Genomic DNA, 20,680 nt, shown 5'->3' on the forward strand with positions numbered 1-20,680 from the left:
GCACTCGGCAAAGCGAAGTACGCTGAAAGGGAGACTCGGCAATAGCTGCCGCACGGCAAACACAAGTATTTGCCAATACAATGCGGAAAAAAAAACTCGGCAAATGATCTGTTTGCCGAAGCCAAGCGGTGACCACACAGCAGAGTGGAGCCACATGGCAAGCCCGGAAGTGGTTAACGGCTCGGTGACGGTGGCACTTCTTTGCCGGGAGCCCGTAACTTGGCTCTCCGCAAAGCGTTGTTTCCTTGCCTTATTGATTTGGACTTTTTCATCTATGTGGGAGCTGAGTTTAGTCCCACCTTGCTAAAGGACGAGCGTCAAGACCGGTTTAAATAGGATAGTCCAGATGTAGTAAGCTTCGGTCTTCATTACACTGTCGTAAAGAAGGTGGACTATTACTATGAATATTCACATGTTCCTGGCAGAGAAGAATCATAGTGACAGTCCATCTTCCTAATGATGGATGATAGCGCTTTTTAGTAATTCAATTAATTGTTTTCGTCTGTGTGACATCAATGATCCATGGACTTTTTAAATCAATGGTTTGTGAAAGAAGTGCGGGTCACATGGCCCCTGTAGGGTGTAGTAAAAGTTTGAGTGTGTATTGAATAAGCCTCATCAGTGGCTACTTGTAAACTACACCATCTTCGAGTTAGTCTCTGGGTATTGAGAGGGAACGTGTCCGGTTTATGAAGGAAGTGTGGGTCTTGTTGCTTTGTTAGCCTCGAAACTTCACGTGCCCTCAAAGGAGGCCATTGCATGACACGTCTCAAGCCCCCGTACGTTTTGGACCCGCCTGCAATATTTGAAATTTATTGCACTGGTAGGGTTTTAGCGCCGGAAAATTACAGATCTGCAATGTGGCACATGAAATCATGCCCAAAAGTGAAATGGAAAATCCTATGCGATGTCTTTGCGACATGAGTAGGCCTTGTGTAGACGAGGGAGGGGCAGGCCCCACCACTGGGGGTGAAATTACCTCGAGGACATGCCTGATCCAACTGTTTAAATCCTAGAAAAATTGTACGATGCCAAAAATCCTCGGGAGCTGGCATGGTGTCATCACACGGCCCCTATAGGGTGTGATAAAAGTTTGGGCTCGTTTCGAATAAGCCTCATCTGATGTCTCTTGTAAACTACACCATCCCTAAGCTAGTCTACGATGAAGTGGTATGCGATGTACAGAGGTAGGTGTCCAGGAGTATATGGTTTATGGTCCGCATAAGGCAGCTCGTATGATTCGTTCAATAATACTCCCTCCATTCAAGAATAAAAGGTGTATTGATTTCTGTGCAAGTCAACCCTTTGAATGTTTGACCAAGATTATAGAATAAAATAACAACATCTGCAATACCTAATACTCCCTCCGTCCCAAAATTCTTGTCTTGGACCGTACCTAGACAAATCTAGGACATGATTTTGGAACGGAGGGAGTAGATAAAATATGAAACTACTTTTCATGATGAACCAAATGATATAAATTTCGTATTGTGGATATTGATATGTTTTTGTAAAAACTTGGTCGAACATGCACTCATTTGACTTTTGAAAAAACAAATACATCTTATATAACGGACCGAAGGGAGTAGAGAGGAGGAAGAGAATCATTACAATTAGTATGTATTTGATCAAAAGAGAAATATTGAATTAGGCAATGGTGCCCGCCCGCTTATTGGGCTGAGTGGATTGAAGAACTTGATAATCCTTTTTCAGTTCGTCCTAATTGTGGTGTTGCTTTTACTATGTGGTCGTATATAGACATGCATTGACCACTTTGTTATTTATTGAGATGGCATGCTAAATAATTACTTTTGTGACTTCATACAAAGCTTGTGTGAACCATATATAATGCCTTCTTCGTGAGTTAGTTGTTATGTGTGTGATCCATATATAATATACAAAGTTGTCTAAGTGGATATTCTTTTTATTTCTATTTTTGCTGCATGTTCACACGAAAAAGAGGCAAAAACTCTGCTGACAGTGCGTATTTGCCGAGAGCTACACTCGGTAAAACACTGTTGAAATTACCTTTTCTTAGAACTGCGCTCAGCAGAAGGAGTGTTGCTGGAGATGCTCGTTTTTGTAAGCCGGGGGTTTCTGGCACTTGGCAATGCGCAAGAATTTTCTGAGTGTTGGTTCTTGGCAAAGACCTGACGGGGGCAACAACTGTGAACTCACTTTATTTTGCCGAGACGCGTTGTTTGGCTCTCGGCAAACTGTTTGCCTAGTGCCGGACATTTGGTTCTCGACAAAGTTATGTTTACCTGAGAGGTGTACGTCGGGTACTCTTTGCCAAGAACTATTCTCGGCAAAGGTTTTCCGAGTTTATTTGGCCCTTTGCCGAGTATTTCTAGCACTCGAGGTAGGGTGTAACTCCAGTAGTATTGAATCTTGATAGTGCTTTTACTCCTGGTGATCTCATTTGCAAGATGGGGCGTTGTCGCTAGAGATGTGACCCATGCCCGTGACGGGAGATGCAACAACCACCTCCATCATCCACCATCATCATCATCCATCTCTATCTCCTTGTAATTTAGAACTCTTTGTGGATCATTATGTGTATTACTAGTTTGTTTTGTCCATGTTTATCACCACAATTCATATGATGTTTGTCATTCCCATGTGCAATTAGGCCCCCTAGTTCTCTGGGATATAGATGAACCTTGGTATGTATAGGTGCTTAAAACGTTAATAAGGACATTAGATCATCTGTTGAATGTTTGGTTTAATAGCATTCGTGAATGTTGTGAAGGGGTCCCAATCATCATTTCCGCCACAAGGCCATGAAGCATAGTATTGTTGTTGTAAAGGTTAGGATGTCGAGGTAATTAGAGGTGACAGTAAAAGTCTCCATTCTCCTCATTTGCAACTGATAGGGAAATAACAGAGAACCCTTGGCGAGGCCGCGTCCACGGGGAAACCCTTAATTATCGTAGTGATAACCTGCACGGGGAAGATACGGTGGTGACGTGTGTCGTATCGAAGTCTACCTGAAATAGAACATATTTTGTATCCGGATCCACCCAAATCAAACGTCAAATATGGCTCAAGTATCCAACTAGTACTATGCTAGTGCATAAGTCACAATAGACACATACCGATGAGAATTTCACCTCTCTGAGAATGCTTTAATTCTCTGCTAGTTCCAGCGTGTTACTTGTTCCGCTGCTTTCATTTATTTCTGTTGATGCTATTTTTTTTCGTTCACAGCCTACTCAAAATCATTATTCACTTCCGCCCTTATTTTTCTTCGAGTTAACCATTGAATAACAACGGCAATGAATGTATGGTGGGGGTCACAGTATCCTGGGACACAGCCGACTATAGGAAGACCGACTACTTCTGCTTGGTGATGGCCGATTGCAGGACCCTGTCAGTCAGGGCGTGCACGATCCGACTGTAGCCACTTGGCTTGCTGGTGAAAATCCCTTGGTTGCCGATGCCTTGGGCTGTAACTTTAATAGGCATTACATGTTGCCCCTTGGCCTGCATCATTTTCTGAACTGTATCTCTGATTGGCTTGGGCCTTTGGCTGGGGCATATATACATTTAGGCCTACTACCTAGGTATAACCCGTCATTAAGTTACAGCAAACATTTCAGTAAAATTAAAGTATTGGTGTTATTGGTACCAAACTAAACTTGGAACACGTTATGCTCACAAGTGATCACAAGCTTTCTGAAAAATCTGATTTTCTTGGTATGGAAGGACATACAACTTATTATTATTATTATTATTATTATTATTATTATTATTATTATTATTATTATTATTATTATTATTATATCGTTCAACTAAAATATATTATTACTGTATGTCGGTTTATTTTTTTTAGAAAATGTGGATATAACCCCGGCCTCTGCATCTGGACGATGCATACGACCATTTTATTAATTATTATCCACAAAGTAATACATCAGTAAGTCTGAAGCCACCATCTAGGCAATATCTATTGCTACTCCTATCCCTTTGATGAAGCCGTGCCGAATATCCGAGCCAAATACCAAAGAGACATCGCACCAAAGCCTAACATCTAAAGACAGATGCCCCAGCCCAGTCAGGCCGTGCACCGCCGGCGTCGCTAGTCATCAGGCGCATCTGACGCATCGACTATCGGGATTGGGTCACACACCGGACCGGCACACTCTAACAGGCTGCTACCGCCATCATCCATCAGTCCATCTCCAGAGTAGGAACTGACGCATTGACCTTGCTTGGCCTGCCGTTGACACCACCATGGCGCCAGACAACGCCACCATCCTGCACGTGTCCGTCCACAAGCGCCCGTCGCCGAACCTCCACGACGCATGCCGCCGGGATCCGCCGTCAGCCTTGCGGTAGATGTAACACCGCTCCTCCAGTAGTCCCCTCCAACCAGCACTTGCTCCAAAACGATATCCCCAGGAGGGAGAACGACACCAAAGGCGTCGTCATCGTCCGATCCGGGAGGCCCAGATCTAGGGTTTCCCCCCGGAGCATCCCGAGTATGATGACGCAAACTGCAACGACGATGCCTCAACAAGGAAACGACATCGGAGACGCCGCCATCGTCCACCATGACCGAAGTCGGCGCTATTTTCATCGGCAATCGCGCCACCAGGCCGTGCAAAGCCGGCGTCACTGGTCCCTTGAACCTGAGAAAACTCCAAAAACGATGCCCTCAAGTGGGACTATGACGCTAAACCACCGCCATCACTCGATCGCAATGCGATCTAGGGTTTCCCCCGGAGTTGCCCGCGGTGTCAAGGACCCAGACAAGGGCGTCGTCCGCAACCCGGCAACCATGGCCGGTAGCCAGCCACTGGGCCTCACGAACACGTCCAACCACCGACGGAGCCGCGCCGCCACACCCTGTTCCGCCGCTGCACGCACGTACCAGGAGCACCGGGCCGACGGCATCCGCCTGCAACCACCGCCGTCCCCTCCACCTCATAGCCCGGCGACGCGCACCGGTGCAGCGCCGCGCCGTCAGCCACCATCTAATCCCCCAGTTCGAGGGGTGACGATGCCCTAAGAGCCGCGGCCCGCCGCTGCCAGATCCGAGCGGGCTTTGCCCGGGGATGCGTTAGGCGGTGGCGGATGGGTGAACGCCGGGAGGAGGCCTTGCGCGGGGGGGTGAGACACCCCGCCCGAGTCGCCCTGGAGGAGGACGACGCGGGGGCTGATCCTATTTTTTGGGAGACGCTGGATCGCAGCCAGCCTGTATGTCGGTTTAGTATATCTTGTATAAATAAATTTTAAAACAATTTTTATTTGACGTAAAACTAAGCATGTCGGCATTAGTTGTACGTGGCATTGGCATGTGGCAGCACATACACACTTCTCAATCAGGTCTCCTCGAAGTCTCTGAGCTTCCAGTGACCATCGGAGTCCCTCACCATGGACTTGTTGTTGATGACATGCCAGTTGGGCGGCACTGGGTACTTATCCTTGAGCGCGTCAGCACCCTTGTTCACCAGGGCCACGTCGCGGTCCACCTCAAGCTTGAACCCGCCGCTGGCACCCTGGAACCCGGCGACGCCGTGCAGGTAGCACTCGAGGTTGTGGCGCGTTTGCACGGTGCCCGGCTGCTTTAGGTACGGCGACCGGCCAGTGTCCACGGGCAGCACCGCCGTCGCCGCATCCACGTACCCGAGAGGCGGGTATAGGGGCACCACGTCACCGGCGTTCCTCACATGAAGCGCACGGAGGTCTGGGAACGACGCGAAGGCCGACTTGAAGCTGTCGTCGCCTACGTGCGGGCTCGCGAAGAGGATCGCCGTCACCGGGCACGGCGGCTGCTGCTGCGGTGAGGAGGGTGGCACATTAACGCCGTGGGAGACCATGTCGACTGCGTTGAGGGTCGCCAGCGACGCGCCGAGGCTGTGGCCCGTGACGGTGATGCTGGTCGCCTCCTCCTTGTGCGCCTCCATCAGCCTCCTCACCTCCTCCGTGACCTGCATGTGGAATCCATGCGTGCACGCTTGATCAACAAGTATTCAAGTATTTAATCGAGCTCTAGATAGCTGAATTAAATTGCAGAATTAAAGCAACAGCACACGCTGCTTTCATGTGTGTGTCGCTCGGTACAACAAACTTTGAACGTTCGGAGATCCAATTCTTCAAGAAATCTACGTACGACACGCTGCCGGAGCTTGTTGTTGGTGGGACCGTCTCTGATCGAGCTTCGCATCTTACTACACTGTTGATCACTTCTAAATGTGCTGACATTTCATCAAAAAATCCATCTCTTCTATAGCAAACCTACCTTTCAACTTTCAAGTGTTAAATGCAGCTGCCTACCGATATGTAAGACCCTCATCAATATTAAAACACTTCAGTTCCTAAGAAAAAAGGAAATGATAAACACCTTACAAATGTGTTACTATATATGTGTAATGCATCTGTATTCCTATGTGTTGAGTACACGGTAGAGGTGAGAAAAATTGTGGAGCGCCACTGCCAATGGGATATAGAAAGATCAAGATACTTAGCAACAGTATGGCAAGCTTAATAATTACTTAATTAGCCCATACCGCCAAACTAAACAAACTACCAGTTGCTTTAATTAGATCAATTTCTTTACTCTTAGAAATATCTGAATTTTAATTAGCTAGTTTATGTAAAATCTCAAGTCTATATCCTTAGATAGGTGGTGCTAACTGCTAATAAATATGGTGAGGAAATTACTTATTATGTAAATGGAGAGATAAAACTTACCGTTCAGCCTTAGAGCACCTCTAACCGATCCATTATAGCTTAGGCCCCTATATATATGGGCTCCTATCCTTTAACTCCTTATATTTGCTCCTCTAGAAAAGTGTGGTTCCTAGCGAAAAGAAAAAAAAATACTCACATTTTTTAGGGATCGGTTAGAGATGTTTCAGCACCTAAAGTATGAGTATTAGCAAATGCAGGTGCTCTATGCTCAAACAACCTTTATACATAAATAATTTGATTTTATACACTTTTTTGTGGGTTATCATTCCATAGCATTCTTGCATAAAATGGGTTTTTACTACTCCCTCCGATCCAAATTAATTATGGCAGCCTTGGTACAACTTTGTACTTAAAAAATATAAAAGGTTGGCTTTTCTTCACTTTTTCTGAAAGTTCTAGAAGACAAAACCACTTTCAGAAATTGATCCTGTGTTTATTTGATAATGTCTAGAATACAAATAGATTTATTTTTCTTCTGAAATTAAGTACAACGTATTTCTTATTCGCAAAAATGGCACAACCAATTTAATTTCCATAGATGCATGCACATGCATGCTTGCTTGACTCGTTGTCGATCGTCTCTTCCGGCAATCAAGCCTAGAAAGAAAAGCAAGTAACGCTCACCTGATCTCTGGCACTCTGCTGGTTGAACTTGGAGTCCTCGTCGCTGGACGTGTACACCGACAGGAACCCATGATGCACGACGGCGGAGTCGAAATCACCCGCCGCGGGACCGAGCACGGGCTCGGCGGACGCCGGCGTGAAGTCCAGGTCATTGACCCACTCGAGGCTCTCCACGGTGCCGCGCCACGCGACGACGATGTCGCGCCGGCCGAGCGCCGCCACGCCCTCGTCGGTGGCCACGGCCACGTACCCCATCCAGTTGGACTCCCGGCACCAGGGCTCCTCCAGCAGCGACGGCAGCGGCAGCACGAAGAAGGCATCGGGCACGGACGTCCCCGTCGTGGGCGCCAGGAAGAACCCGCTGGTGGCGTAGATGAACTTGGTGACGGAGTAGTAGCCCGCGCGGGACACCCCGGCGGCGGCGAGCAGGTCGGCATGGCCGTAGAAGCACGCGCCGGCGTGCGGCGAGCGGCGCTGCGAGTTGAACCCGTCGTAGGTGGCCTCCGCCAGCTCGCCGTAGGCGATGATGGAGGCGCGCAGGTCCCGGTCCAGCGGGTCCAGCAGCCCCTTCCACGACCCCGCGCCCTGCAGCTCGCGCCACCGGCTCGGGATGCTTCCAGGCTCCGGCGACGACATGGCGTGCGTGGGTCTGCTGTCGATCGATCGGCAGTGGCGCGCGCGGTAATAGGCGTCTTAACCTTTTGATTCGCGGTGGCGCTGTATGGCAATGAGTTGGTTGCTAGTAGCTAGAGCTAGTGTTTGGCTCGTTTCTAGCATCATCTTGGGTGTGTATTTATATCCTTGCTAGCACTTCGGTTTTGTGATGTCCTTGGACTACCACCTTGTAAAGAATCCAGCTTTGCAACGGTACGTCCGACCATGCCGCCGGCAGCGACACACACCCGCCAGCTGCTGGTCTTCATCTGCGTGCGAGCGCTCTTTGGTTACTTGCGTGCAAGCTTCAGTTGCTTGCACCCACCAACATCTGACCACGACCTTGAGTACGTACGTACTACTACTATTTATCGTGTTCTTCATGTGCCGTACCAGTACGTGGAGGAAAAATTAAATGCAAGGCTTGGCCTTGGAGGGAGCGGGTGACTGGTTGATCCGACTGAGAAACTAGGTTGGTCATCCATCAATTTCAAGAACGACAGTGCCGTCGTGTAGCGCGCGTGGCTCCTGTGGAGCAAGGGAAGGAAAATGCAGTCTGTGGAGCAGGGCCTTGTGGTGGGTAAAATCGCGATGAGTTGTGCCGCCGTTGTCATCCGTGCGGTCCATCAAGTTATCGCATCAGTCGGTGGTAGGTTTAAGACGGAATTGGTGTTTTTCATGTGCCGTGTGGTACAATTTATCGTGTTCTTCATGCGCCGTGTGGAGTGGATAGGCACGGAGGAAAATTCAAATGAACGAATGGGGGAAACGAGTGACTGAATGATCATGGGCATGCAACAATTTCAAGGGGCATCTCTAACGTGGATTTTCTTTCGAGGGTATGCCTCGCGTATCATAGTTTGTACTCCCTTCGTCCGAAAATACTTGTCATCAAAATGGATAAAAGAGATGTATCTAGAACTAAAATATGTCTAGATGCATCCCCTTTTATCCATTTTGATGACAAGTATTTTCGGACGAAGGGAGTATAAGTCTTTTTAGACATTTCAAATGGACTATAACATGCATCCATACGGATGTATATAGACATATTTTAGAGTGTAGATTCACTCATTTTGCTCCGTCACTTGTTGGAATCTCTAAAAGACTTATATTTAGAAATTGAGAACAGAGGGAGTAGAAGATAGAAAATATGTACAAGAGAATAGAAATCTGCTAGTTAGGCATCACATGTCGATTCTAACCCAGCCACACATCCACTCCCATAGATACCCTGTGGAGCTGCTTTTTGCTAAAAGATGAGGGGGAAAGGCATCGCCAACGCGGATTATGAATGTCCTCAAATATTTGTGGACATGTGTAGACGTTTCCGCGGATATTCGGTCGGGAGCCGGCCATACAATAATATTCCTCACAAACAAGGTGAACACTAATCCATGCAACTTTGATACATACTAGTTCATAGAGTTTACAAAGCTAACGAGCTCTAATAAACTAGAGAAAAGTACTTCTAATCCTACTCGGCCATGGGGGCGCTTTGCACGGACGCGTAGAGTGCCTAGTTCTTGAAGGCAAGTTCCGGGTCCACGAGGAGTGCCGCCACATTTGCAGCATCTGCATGATCCACCTCCAATTGTGTCTTCGCTGCGCTGCTCCTCCAGTATCGCGAGGGTGAATTGCTCCTCCACCTCCAGCATGGAGAAGAGACTGTCTTCCCTGCCGATTGCGGTGTCAACAGCCATAGCTTCCTCCTCGTCAGCGAGCGCCTCATTATCATCCTCCTGGACCTCCGCCAGCGCCATATGACCACCCCCCCCCCCCCCCCCCCCCCCCCTTGGAGGTTGGCCCACTGCAATGCGGGCCTCACGCAGGTTGAAAACCTCTGCCACGATGGTGCTCCGGCATCAACATACTGTACCATGTGAGCTTCGAGCAGATCATGGCAATGGCAGAGACTTCATAAAGGTGGATGGGTGTGGAGGACTCTGCTCCAGGCAACAGCAGCTCGAATGGATGAAAATGAAAGAAATGGTTGTGGCTAGGTTGGGGTTGGGGGCTCACCGGCTGGCTTGTGTAGGTGTAGGTTCCTCGGGTGGCACGCTGACCGGCCGTGCGTGAATGCGTGTAGGCCGGAGGCCGTTGAGCCTCCATTTGGGTGAAAAATATGGGCGACTGTCGGGCGTCGTCGTACTTTCCTAGGTTGTCTCCCTATTTGGAGTGACCTGAGGGATTTCAAACATACGAAACGGTCCGACCTAAAATAAATGACCGCATTGAAGATCTAAGAGTGTTTGGATAGTCCGATCCAAACATATACTCCCTTCGTTTTTATTTACTCTGCATATTGAAGTTGAATGAAGTCAAACTTCGTATAGTTTGACCAAGTTTACATAAAATAATAAAAATGATTACCCTTACAAATCTACATGATGTGAAAGTACATTCAAGAATGAATCTAATGGTACTGATTGTTATTGTATATATTAATATTTTTGGTCTATTAAGTTTATCAAAGTTACAAAGCTTGACTTTGACCAAAACTAATATGCGGAGTACTACCTCCGTCCTTCAAAAAGTGTACCTCCAACTTTGTTGGAGAGTCAAACTATCTCAATTTTGACCGAATTTGTGCAAAAATATATCAATGTTTATGAAATCAAATAAATATATGATGAATGTATATGTTATCATGAATCTAATGCTACTAATTTAATGGCATAAATATTGATGTTTTATTATATAAATATGGTCAAACATAAAAAGTTTGACTTTCCAATAAAGTTGAAAGTACACTCTTCAACGAATGAAGGGAGTAAATAAGAATGGAGGGAGTAGAAAAGGTTCAGCCGTTCGTGTTGGAGATGCCCCAATCGCGGATGTAGAACGACAACTCCTTTTTTTTACTTGCCGACGTGTCGTGCGGCTCGAGCAGAGCAAGAGTGTTCCTCATACCGCCTTGAAAATCCGTGGAGCAGGGCGTGGTGTCGGAGCGTAGTAGGTTAATTCGGGACAAATTGTGATGCGTCGTCGTCGATGTTTGTGTGATCCATCCAGTTATCACATCAGCCAGCGGCGGGTTGGAGACGGCACTAGTTGGTTATTTTCTTCCATGACATCAGGCATCTTATGGCAGCGTTTTCGTCTTCGGCGAGTCCATTCGCAACATGTGTGCTCCTGAATGTTTCCCAAGAGAGGAAGGTATGAACGGAAGTCTTAAAGAGACAGCATCAACAACTTCTCCTCTTTTCTCAGTCGAAATCCAACAGCGTGCGTAACTAGTTTTTCTAGTTACGTCGAGCGGGCAGAGTTCACAGATTGACGTGCAACCTCTTTTTTTTCTCGAATATGCATGAATGTGCATATCATATATTAAAGAAGGAAAGGCATAGAAAGCCTCCACCAGTTAATTACAAATGTGGTGATTTCTCACACATATGTACAATACCACTCCACCTAGTACACATTAGACTACTACTCCCCACTAGTCCACCTCGCTAAACCTGCAAGCACGAAGTCAACATTGCCTTTCATAAGTTCAGAACGCGCCCAAATCCTTCCTTCCGCCTCTATTCTCCGCATGAGCTGGTGGATCAATGGCAACTCACCGTCAAACACCACAGCGTTCCGATGCTTCCACAACTCCCACATTGCCAGTAGTAAGATAGCATGCAGGTCTTTTTTGACCATCGTATTCAACCGTTGCTTCGTACAAATCCAAGATTGTAGTGTATCCTGCGCGGTTGGCGTCCACTCAGGCTTCCCCAACGCAGTGCAAATGGCCGCCCAGATTGTCCTGGCAAAGACGCAAGTTAGCAGCACATGGTCTATTGTCTCCTCCTATTGGTCACAAAGTGGGCACTTGTCCTGGTGCGGCAACCCTCTTCTGGCAAGCCGGTCGGACGTCCAACATCTGTTACGCAAAGCGAGCCACGTGAAGAATTTGCATTGTGACGGAGCGCGTGATTTCCAAGTTAACTCTGCAGTCGGTATCACCTCCCGGCCCCAAAACTTGGCAGCATATGCTGATCTCAATGAGTATTGCCCATTTGCTTCCCAGGACCAAGTGAATTCATCCGGGCCAGTCTCCATTGACGTGCAACCTCACAGAGCCACTGCCACTTCCAAGCATTACTTTGCATTACTATCTGCTTACACCCTTCACAATGTGAACCGTCGCGTCCATCGTACACTAGACATGATTGGCAAACAGTTATTTACTACTCGGCTTCATCATTCATTGGTTAAAGGGGGCACCTATTTAACAGATGCCTGAAAAAACATTGGATCTAATGTATAAAGAAAAGCCAGTCGATTTTCTAAAGCATCCGATCAGAATCCAATGGTCATCGTAAGTGTGACACCGTTCTTCTTTCTCGGCTTTCTTCTTCCGCTTGTGCCCTCATGAGGGGACCCCGCCTATCCCTCCCTCTGGCCTTTAGGAATGGCAACGATCTCCCCGCCCTGACCCGCACCGGTCCCGCTGCCTTGCCTCCGCCTAAGATGATGATGTAAGCGGCTGGCTCTGCCTTGCTTGTCCCCAAAATCGACTGAATCTAGAAAGAAAATCATGTACTCCCTCTGACCCATATTAATTATCGCTAAAATTAAGTCAGCGATAATTAATACGGATCAAAGGGAGTACCTGATGACTAGAAAACACGCTGGCTAAAACGTGTGGCAAAAGTTAATGCTCCATCTTTTTTTTAGAAAAGGAGGATGCCTCCCAGTCTCTGCATCTGGGAGATGCATGCAGCCACTTTATTAATTATTTACAAAGACCTTATAAAGTAATACATCAATATGTCTGAAGCTGTCATTTTAGCAACATCTGTCGCTACTCCTATTCATTAATGACGAGGTGCTGAAAGTGTGAGCCGAATACCAACCTCTCACCTAAGCCTAACATCTAAAGCCGAAGACCCCAATCAAACCACATACCAGGTCTGGGCTCGGCGGCCGCTAGGGTAGCGGCCTGCCGAGTCGCCCGGTGCGGAAGCGACGTGGGCAAGAGCTGGGACGTGGGTGTATCAGTACTTCCAAGAGTAAGGTGCATGCATTATTCTAATGCTCCATCTTTAGTTTCAATTAATTAACGCCCTTCGACGGAGTAGTTAGGATGTTCGGATAGATCGAGACCCAACCGTGTAGGCATATCTATCTATCGATGGATCTGCTGGCAGCTGTCTGCTTCATCCATGCTGTGCTGACCTAAAAGCTTTGGTCGTCTCCGGTCATCCATGTGCCAAATTGGTGGTGCACTCAACACGCCATGTCCACAGTTTCATGCTCCAGGATCCAGCTGACCAGAAAAGGCAGAGACCCAATTCATTAGAGCATCTCCAGCTGCGCCCCCAACAAGGCCCTTCAGGCGACTTTTCGGCCGCCGGCACCGAAAAATCGGCCCAGTCGCGCCTCCAAGGGCCTATTTTTCGCCGGCTCAGGCCAAAATTGGCGCCGGCGGACCCAACCCGAACCGGCGCGCTGGGGGGCGCTCGGGGGCGCCGGGCGAATCGTTTTGGCGCGAAAGAGCCGCGGGCCCTCCTTGCCAGCGACTCGTCTCTCTTCTCGCCGCTTCGTCGTCCTCATCGCCTCGTTTCCCGTAGCGAATCAATGCCAAAGCTGCCGCGCCGGTCAGCCTCCTCCATTGATGCCTCACGGGCGGCGCAGTGAAGACCGGACGACACGTGACCCCTCGCCCGCCACGCGTACACGCGGCGGCCACGCGTACGCGCGGCGCCTCCGCCTATATAAGCTGACCCCCAGCGCGCCGGTGACACGCACAGAATCTCCACCACCGACGCGCCATTTCTCCCCCTTTCCTCCATCTCCTCTCGCCGTCTCCAGTTCAAAGCATGGCCGAGCGCTTCCCAGGCGACGGCGCGGCGGCGAACGGCTTCAGCCGCCGCCACCTTCACGAGGACGAAGCTCGGCTCCTCTTCGAGGCCGAGTACCTGGTCCCGCCGGACATGCGGGTGCCCGGGGCATGGAGAATCAGCACCGGCGGGGTCCCGGTGCCACCACCGCCCACCGGGGTGGCGCGGCGTGCGGAGATCGCGCGTATCCGCGCCTCCCTACCGCGGGCGGCGGGGGAAGGTCCACGGTACGTCCCCGATAGCCCGCTCTGGGAGCCCTACTTCCGCCGCCGCCACGCCGAGCAGCTCGAGGCCACCAATGGCGTCGTGCCCTCCGGAAGGCTCAACTCCGAAGGGCGGCGCCGATGGTGGGGCGTGCCCGGCCGCACGCTGGAGGCCGTCCTCGAGTACATCGAGGGCGGCAACACGCCGAGGCTGGAGTACCCCGCTCCCCTGTCCTTCTCTCGCCAACGTGGGAGCTCGTGGACGCCGAGGTGCATGGACCCCGGGGCGTCCTCCTCCTCGTCCTGCCACTCGTCCGGCTCTCCCTGCCTCCGCCCCGTCAAGCCGGAGCCCCAGTACACGCGGGTCAGCCTGCGCACCCGCAGCTCCGGCGTCCGCATCGGCGACTCCACCCCCGCCTCTGGCCGCCTCGTCCTCGTCAGGCCCAAGCCGGAGCCCGGCCTCCCCGCGGAGTACGAGGAGATAGCCCGGCGCGGCTTCTCCGACGAGGACGCCCTACAGTGGGCGCGGGACGACTACCTCCGCGACGAGATGGTCCAGCAGCGCCGAGCCCTGGAGGAGATAGCCACCCGCAAACGTGGGCGCGAGTGTCGGTGTCAAAACCGGCGGATCTCGGTAGGGGGTCCTGAACTGTGCGTCTAAGGCGGATGGTAACAGGAGGCGGGGGACACGATGTTTACCCAGGTTCGGGCCCTCTCGATGGAGGTAATACCCTACTTCCTGATTGATTGATCTTGATGATATGAGTATTACAAGAGTTGATCTACCACGAGATCGTAGAGGCTAAACCCTAGAAGCTAGCCTATGGTATGATTGTTGTTGTCCTACAGACTAAATCCTCCAGTTTATATAGACACCGGAGGGGGCTAGGGTGAAGGAAATATGCCCTAGAGGCAATAATAAAGTTATTATTTATTTCCTTATATCATGATAAATGTTTATTATTCATGCTAGAATTGTATTAACCGGAAACTTGATACATGTGTGAATACATAGACAAACAGAGTGTCACTAGTATGCCTCTACTTGACTAGCTCGTTGATCAAAGATGGTTATGTTTCCTAGCCATAGACATGAGTTGTCATTTGATTAACGGGATCACATCATTAGGAGAATGATGTGATTGACTTGACCCATTCCGTTAGCTTAGCACTCGATCGTTTAGTATGTTGCTATTGCTTTCTTCATGACTTATACATGTTTCTATGACTATGAGATATGCAACTCCCGTTTACCGGAGGAACACTTTGTGTGCTACCAAACGTCACAACGTAACTGGGTCATTATAAAGGTGCTCTACAGGTGTCTCCGAAGGTACTTGTTGGGTTGGCGTATTTCGAGATTAGGATTTGTCACTCCGATTGTCGGAGAGGTATCTCTGGGCCCACTCGGTAATGCACATCACTATAAGCCTTGCAAGCATTGCAACTAATGAGCTAGTTGCGGGATGATGTATTACGGAACGAGTAAAGAGACTTGCCGGTAACGAGATTGAACTAGGTATTGAGATACCGACGATCGAATCTCGGGCAAGTAACATACCGATGACAAAGGGAACAACGTATGTTGTTATGCGGTTTGACCGATAAAGATCTTCGTAGAATATGTGGGAGCCAATATGAGCATCCAGGTTCCGCTATTGGTTATTGACCGGAGACATGTCTCGGTCATGTCTACATAGTTCTCGAACCCGTAGGGTCCGCACGCTTAAAGTTAGATGACGGTTATATTATGAGTTTATGTGTTTTGATGTACCGAAGGTAGTTCGGAGTCCCGGATGAGATCGGGGACGTGACGAGGAGTCTCAAAATGGCCGAGACGTAAAGATCGATATATTGGACGACTATATTCGGACTTCGGAAAGGTTCAGAGTGATTCGGGTATTTATCGGAGTACCGGAGAGTTACGGGAATTCGCCAGGGACTAGTATTGGGCCTTATTGGGCCATACGGGAATAGAGGAGAGAGGCCAAAAGGAAGGAGGCGCGCACCCCCCCCCCCCCTCTGGTCTGAATTGGACAAGGGGTGCAGCCCCCTTTTCCTTCTCCCCTCTCCCCTCTTTCCTTCTCTCCTACTCCAACAAGGAAAGGAGGAGTCCTACTCCCGGTGGGAGTAGGACTCCCCCTTGGCGCGCCCTCCTCCTTGGCCGGCCGCCTCCCCCCTTGCTCCTTTATATACGGGGGCAGGGGGCACCCCATAGACACAACAATTGATCTCTTGATCTCTTAGCCGTGTGCGGTGCCCCCCTCCACCATAGTCCACCTCGATAATACTGTAGCGGTGCTTAGGCGAAGCCCTGCGTCGGTAGAACATCATCATCGTCACCATGCCGTCGTGCTGACGAAACTCTCCCTCAACACTCGGCTGGATCGGAGTTCGAGGGACGTCATCGAGCTGAACGTGTGCTGAACTCGGAGGTGCCGTGCGTTCGGTACTTGATCGGTCGGATCGTGAAGACGTACGACTACATCAACCGCGTTGTGCTAACGCTTCCGCTTTCGGTCTACGAGGGTACGTGGACAACACTCTCCCCTCTCGTTGCTATGCATCACCATGATCTTGCGTGTGCGTAGGATTTTTTTTGAAATTACTACGTTCCCCAACAGTGGCATTCGAGCCTGGTTTTATGCGTAGATGTCATATGCACGAGTAGAACACAAGTGAGTTGTGGGCGATATAAGTCATACTGCTTACCAGCATGTCATACTTTGGTTCGGCGGTATTGTTGGATGAAGCGGCCCGGACCGACATTACGCGTACGCTTACGCGAGACTGGTTCTACCGACGTGCTTTGCACATAGGTGGCTGGCGGGTGTCAGTTTCTCCAACTTTAGTTGAACCGAGTGTGGCTACGCCCGGTCCTTGCGAAGGTTAAAACAGCACCAACTTGACAAACTATCGTTGTGGTTTTGATGCGTAGGTAAGAACGGTTCTTGCTAAGCCCGTAGCAGCCACGTAAAACTTGCAACAACAAAGTAGAGGACGTCTAACTTGTTTTTGCAGGGCATGTTGTGATGTGATATGGTCAAAGCATGATGCTAAATTTATTATATGAGATGATCATGTTTTGTAACCGAGTTATCGGCAACTGGCAGGAGCCATATGGTTGTCGCTTTATTGTATGCAATGCAATCGCCCTGTAATGCTTTACTTTATCACTAAGCGGTAGCGATAGTCGTAGAAGCATAAGATTGGCGAGACGACAACGATGCTACGATGGAGATCAAGGTGTCGTGCCGGTGACGATGGTGATCATGACGGTGCTTCGGAGATGGAGATCACAAGCACAAGATGATGATGGCCATATCATATCACTTATATTGATTGCATGTGATGTTTATCTTTTATGCATCTTATCTTGCTTTGATTGACGGTAGCATTATAAGATGATCCCTCACTAAATTATCAAAGTATAAGTGTTCTCCCTGAGTATGCACCGTTGCGAAAGTTCTTCGTGCTGAGACACCACGTGATGATCGGGTGTGATAGGCTCTACGTTCAAATACAACGGGTGCAAAACAGTTGCACACGCGGAATACTCAGGTTAAGCTTGACGAGCCTAGCATATAACAGATATGGCCTCGGAACACGGAGACCGAAAGGTCGAGCGTGAATCATATAGTAGATATGATCAACATAGTGATGTTCACCGTTGAAACTACTCCATCTCACGTGATGATCGGACATGGTTTAGTTGATATGGATCACGTGATCACTTAGAGGATTAGAGGGATGTCTATCTAAGTGGGAGTTCTTAAGTAATATGATTAATTGAACTTAAATTTATCATGAACTTAGTCCTGATAGTATTTTGCAAATTATGTTGTAGATCAATAGCTCGCGTTGTTGCTTCCCTGTGTTTATTTTTGATATGTTCCTAGAGAAAAATTATGTTGAAAGATGTTAGTAGCAAAGATGCGGATTGGATCCGTGATCTGAGGATTATCCTCATTGCTGCACAGAAGAATTATGTCCTTGATGCACCGCTAGGTGACAGACCTATTGCAGGAGCAGATGCAGACGTTATGAACGTTTGGCTAGCTCAATATGATGACTACTTGATAGTTTAGTGCACCATGCTTAACGGCTTAGAATCGGGACTTCAAAGACGTTTTGAACGTCATGGACCATATGAGATGTTCCAGGAGTTGAAGTTAATATTTCAAGCAAATACCCGAGTTGAGAGATATGAAGTCTCCAACAAGTTCTATAGCTAAAAGATGGAGGAGAATAGCTCAAGCAGTGGCATGTGCTCAGATTGTCTGGGTACTACAATCGCTTGAATCAAGTGGGAGTTAATCTTCCAGATAAAATAGTGATTGACAGAATTCTCTAGTCACCATCACCAAGTTAGTAGAACTTCGTGATGAACTATAGTATGCAAGGGATGACGAAAGTAATTCCCGAGCTCTTCGTGATGCTGAAATCGACGAAGGTAGAAATCAAGAAAAACATCAAGTGTTGATGGTTGACGAGACCACTAGTTTCAAGAAAAGGGCAAAGGGAAGAAGGGGAACTTCAAGAAGAACGGCAAGCAAGTTGCTGCTCAAGTGAAGAAGCCTAAGTCTGGTCCTAAGCCTGAGACTAAGTGCTTCTACTGCAAAGGGACTGGTCACTGGAAGCGGAACTACCCCAAGTATTTGGTGGATAAGAAGGATGGCAAAGTGAACAAAGGTATATTGGATATACATGTTATTGATGTGTACTTTACTAGTGTTTATAGCAACCCCTCGGCATTTGATACTGGTTCAGTTGCTAAGAGTAGTAACTCGAAACGGGAGTTGCAGAATAAACAGAGACTAGTAAAAGGCGAGGTGACGATGTGTGTTGGAAGTAGTTCCAAGATTGATATGATCATCATCGCACACTCCCTATACTTTCGGGATTAGTGTTGAAACTAAATAAGTGTTATTTGGTGTTTGCGTTGAGCATGAATATGATTTGATCATGTTTGTTGCAATACGTTTATTCATTTAAATTAGAGAATAATTGTTGTTCTGTTTACATGAATAAAACCTTCTATGGTCATACACCCAATAAAATGGTTTGTTGGATCTCGATCGTAGTGATACACATATTCATAATAATGAAGCCAAAAGATGCAAAGTTAATAATGATAGTGCAACTTATTTGTGGCACTGCCGTTTAGGTCATATTGGTGTAAAGCGCATGAAGAAACTCCATACTGATGGGATTTTGGAATCACTTGATTATGAATCACTTGATGCTTGCGAACCGTGCCTCATGGGCAAGATGACTAAAACGCCGTTCTCCGGAACTATGGAGAGAGCAACAGATTTGTTGGAAATCATACATACAGATGTATGTGGTCCGATGAATATTGAGGCTCGTAGCAGGTATCATTATTTTCTGACCTTCACAGATGATTTGAGCAGATATGGGTATATCTACTTAATGAAACAGAAGTCTGAAACATTTGAAAAGTTCATATAATTTCAGAGTGAAGTGGAAAATCATCGTAACAAGAAAATAAAGTTTCTACGATCTGATCATGGAGAAGAGTATTTGAGTTACGAGTTTGGCCTTCAGTTAAAACAATGTGAAATAGTTTCACTACTCACGCCACCTGGAACACCACAGTGTAATGGGTGTCCGAACATCGTAACCATACTTTATTAGATATGGTGCGATATATGATGTCTCTTACCGATCTACCACTATCGTTTTGGGGTTATGCATTAGAGACAGCTGCATTCACGTTAAATAGGGTACCATCTAAATCCGTTGAGACGACATCTTATGAACTGTGGTTTGGCAAGAAACCAAAGTTGTCATTTCTTAAAGTTTGGGGTTGCGATGCTTATGTGAAAAAGTTTCATCCTGATAAGCTCAAACCCAAATCGGAGAAATGTGTCTTCATAGGATACCCAAAGGAGACAGTTGGGTACACCTTCTATCACAGATCCGAAGGCAAGACATTCGTTGCTAAGAATGGATCCTTTCTAGAGAAGGAGTTTCTTTCGAAAGAAGTGAGTGGGAGGAAAGTAGAAGTTGATGAGGTAATGGTACCTGCTCCCTTATTGGAAAGTAGTTCATCGCAGAAACTAGTTTCTATGACGCCTATACCAATTAGTGAGGAAGTTAATGATGATGATCATGGAACTTCAGATCAAGTTATTACTGAACCTCGTAGGTCAACCAGAGTAAGATCCGCACCAGAGTGGTACGATAATCCTGTTCTGGAGGTTATGTTACTAGACCATGACGAACCTACAAACTATGAAGAAGCGATGGTGAGCCCAGATTCCGCAAAATGGCTTGAGGCCATGAAATCTGAGATGAGATCCATGTATGAGAACAAAGTATGGACTTTGATTGACTTGCCCAATGATCGGCGAGCCATTGAGATTAAATGGATCTTCAAGAGGAAGACGGACGCTGATAGTAGTGTTACTATCTACAAAGCTAGAATTGTCGCAAAAGGTTTTCGACAAGTTTAAGGTGTTGACTACGATGAGAGTTTCTCACTCGTATCTATGCTTAAGTCTGTCCGAATCATGTTAGCAATTGCCGCATTTTATGAAATCTGGCAAATGGATAAACAAAACTGCATTCCTTAATGGATTTATTAAAGAAGAGTTGTATATGATGCAACCAGAAGGTTTTGTCAATCCTAAAGGTGCTAAC

At 47.8% G+C, this 20,680-nt stretch overlaps 1 protein-coding gene across 1 annotated transcript; it reads right to left on the bottom strand.

The window, feature by feature from the left end:
* Positions 1 to 5,207: 5,207 nt before the first annotated feature.
* On the bottom strand, positions 5,208 to 8,193 carry LOC123177226 (phospholipase A1-II 7-like). Its single transcript, XM_044591096.1, has 2 exons — positions 7,324 to 8,193; positions 5,208 to 5,936 (listed from the first exon to the last, which is right to left on the bottom strand). The coding sequence occupies exons 1-2, from the start codon at positions 7,957 to 7,959 to the stop codon at positions 5,328 to 5,330; spliced, it is 1,245 nt and encodes a 414-aa protein (XP_044447031.1). The 5' UTR covers positions 7,960 to 8,193; the 3' UTR covers positions 5,208 to 5,327.
* Between the last annotated feature and the right edge of the window lie 12,487 nt (positions 8,194 to 20,680).

This window comes from Triticum aestivum, chromosome 1D (assembly GCF_018294505.1).
Source record: "Triticum aestivum cultivar Chinese Spring chromosome 1D, IWGSC CS RefSeq v2.1, whole genome shotgun sequence".
Lineage (NCBI taxonomy): Eukaryota > Viridiplantae > Streptophyta > Magnoliopsida > Poales > Poaceae > Triticum > Triticum aestivum.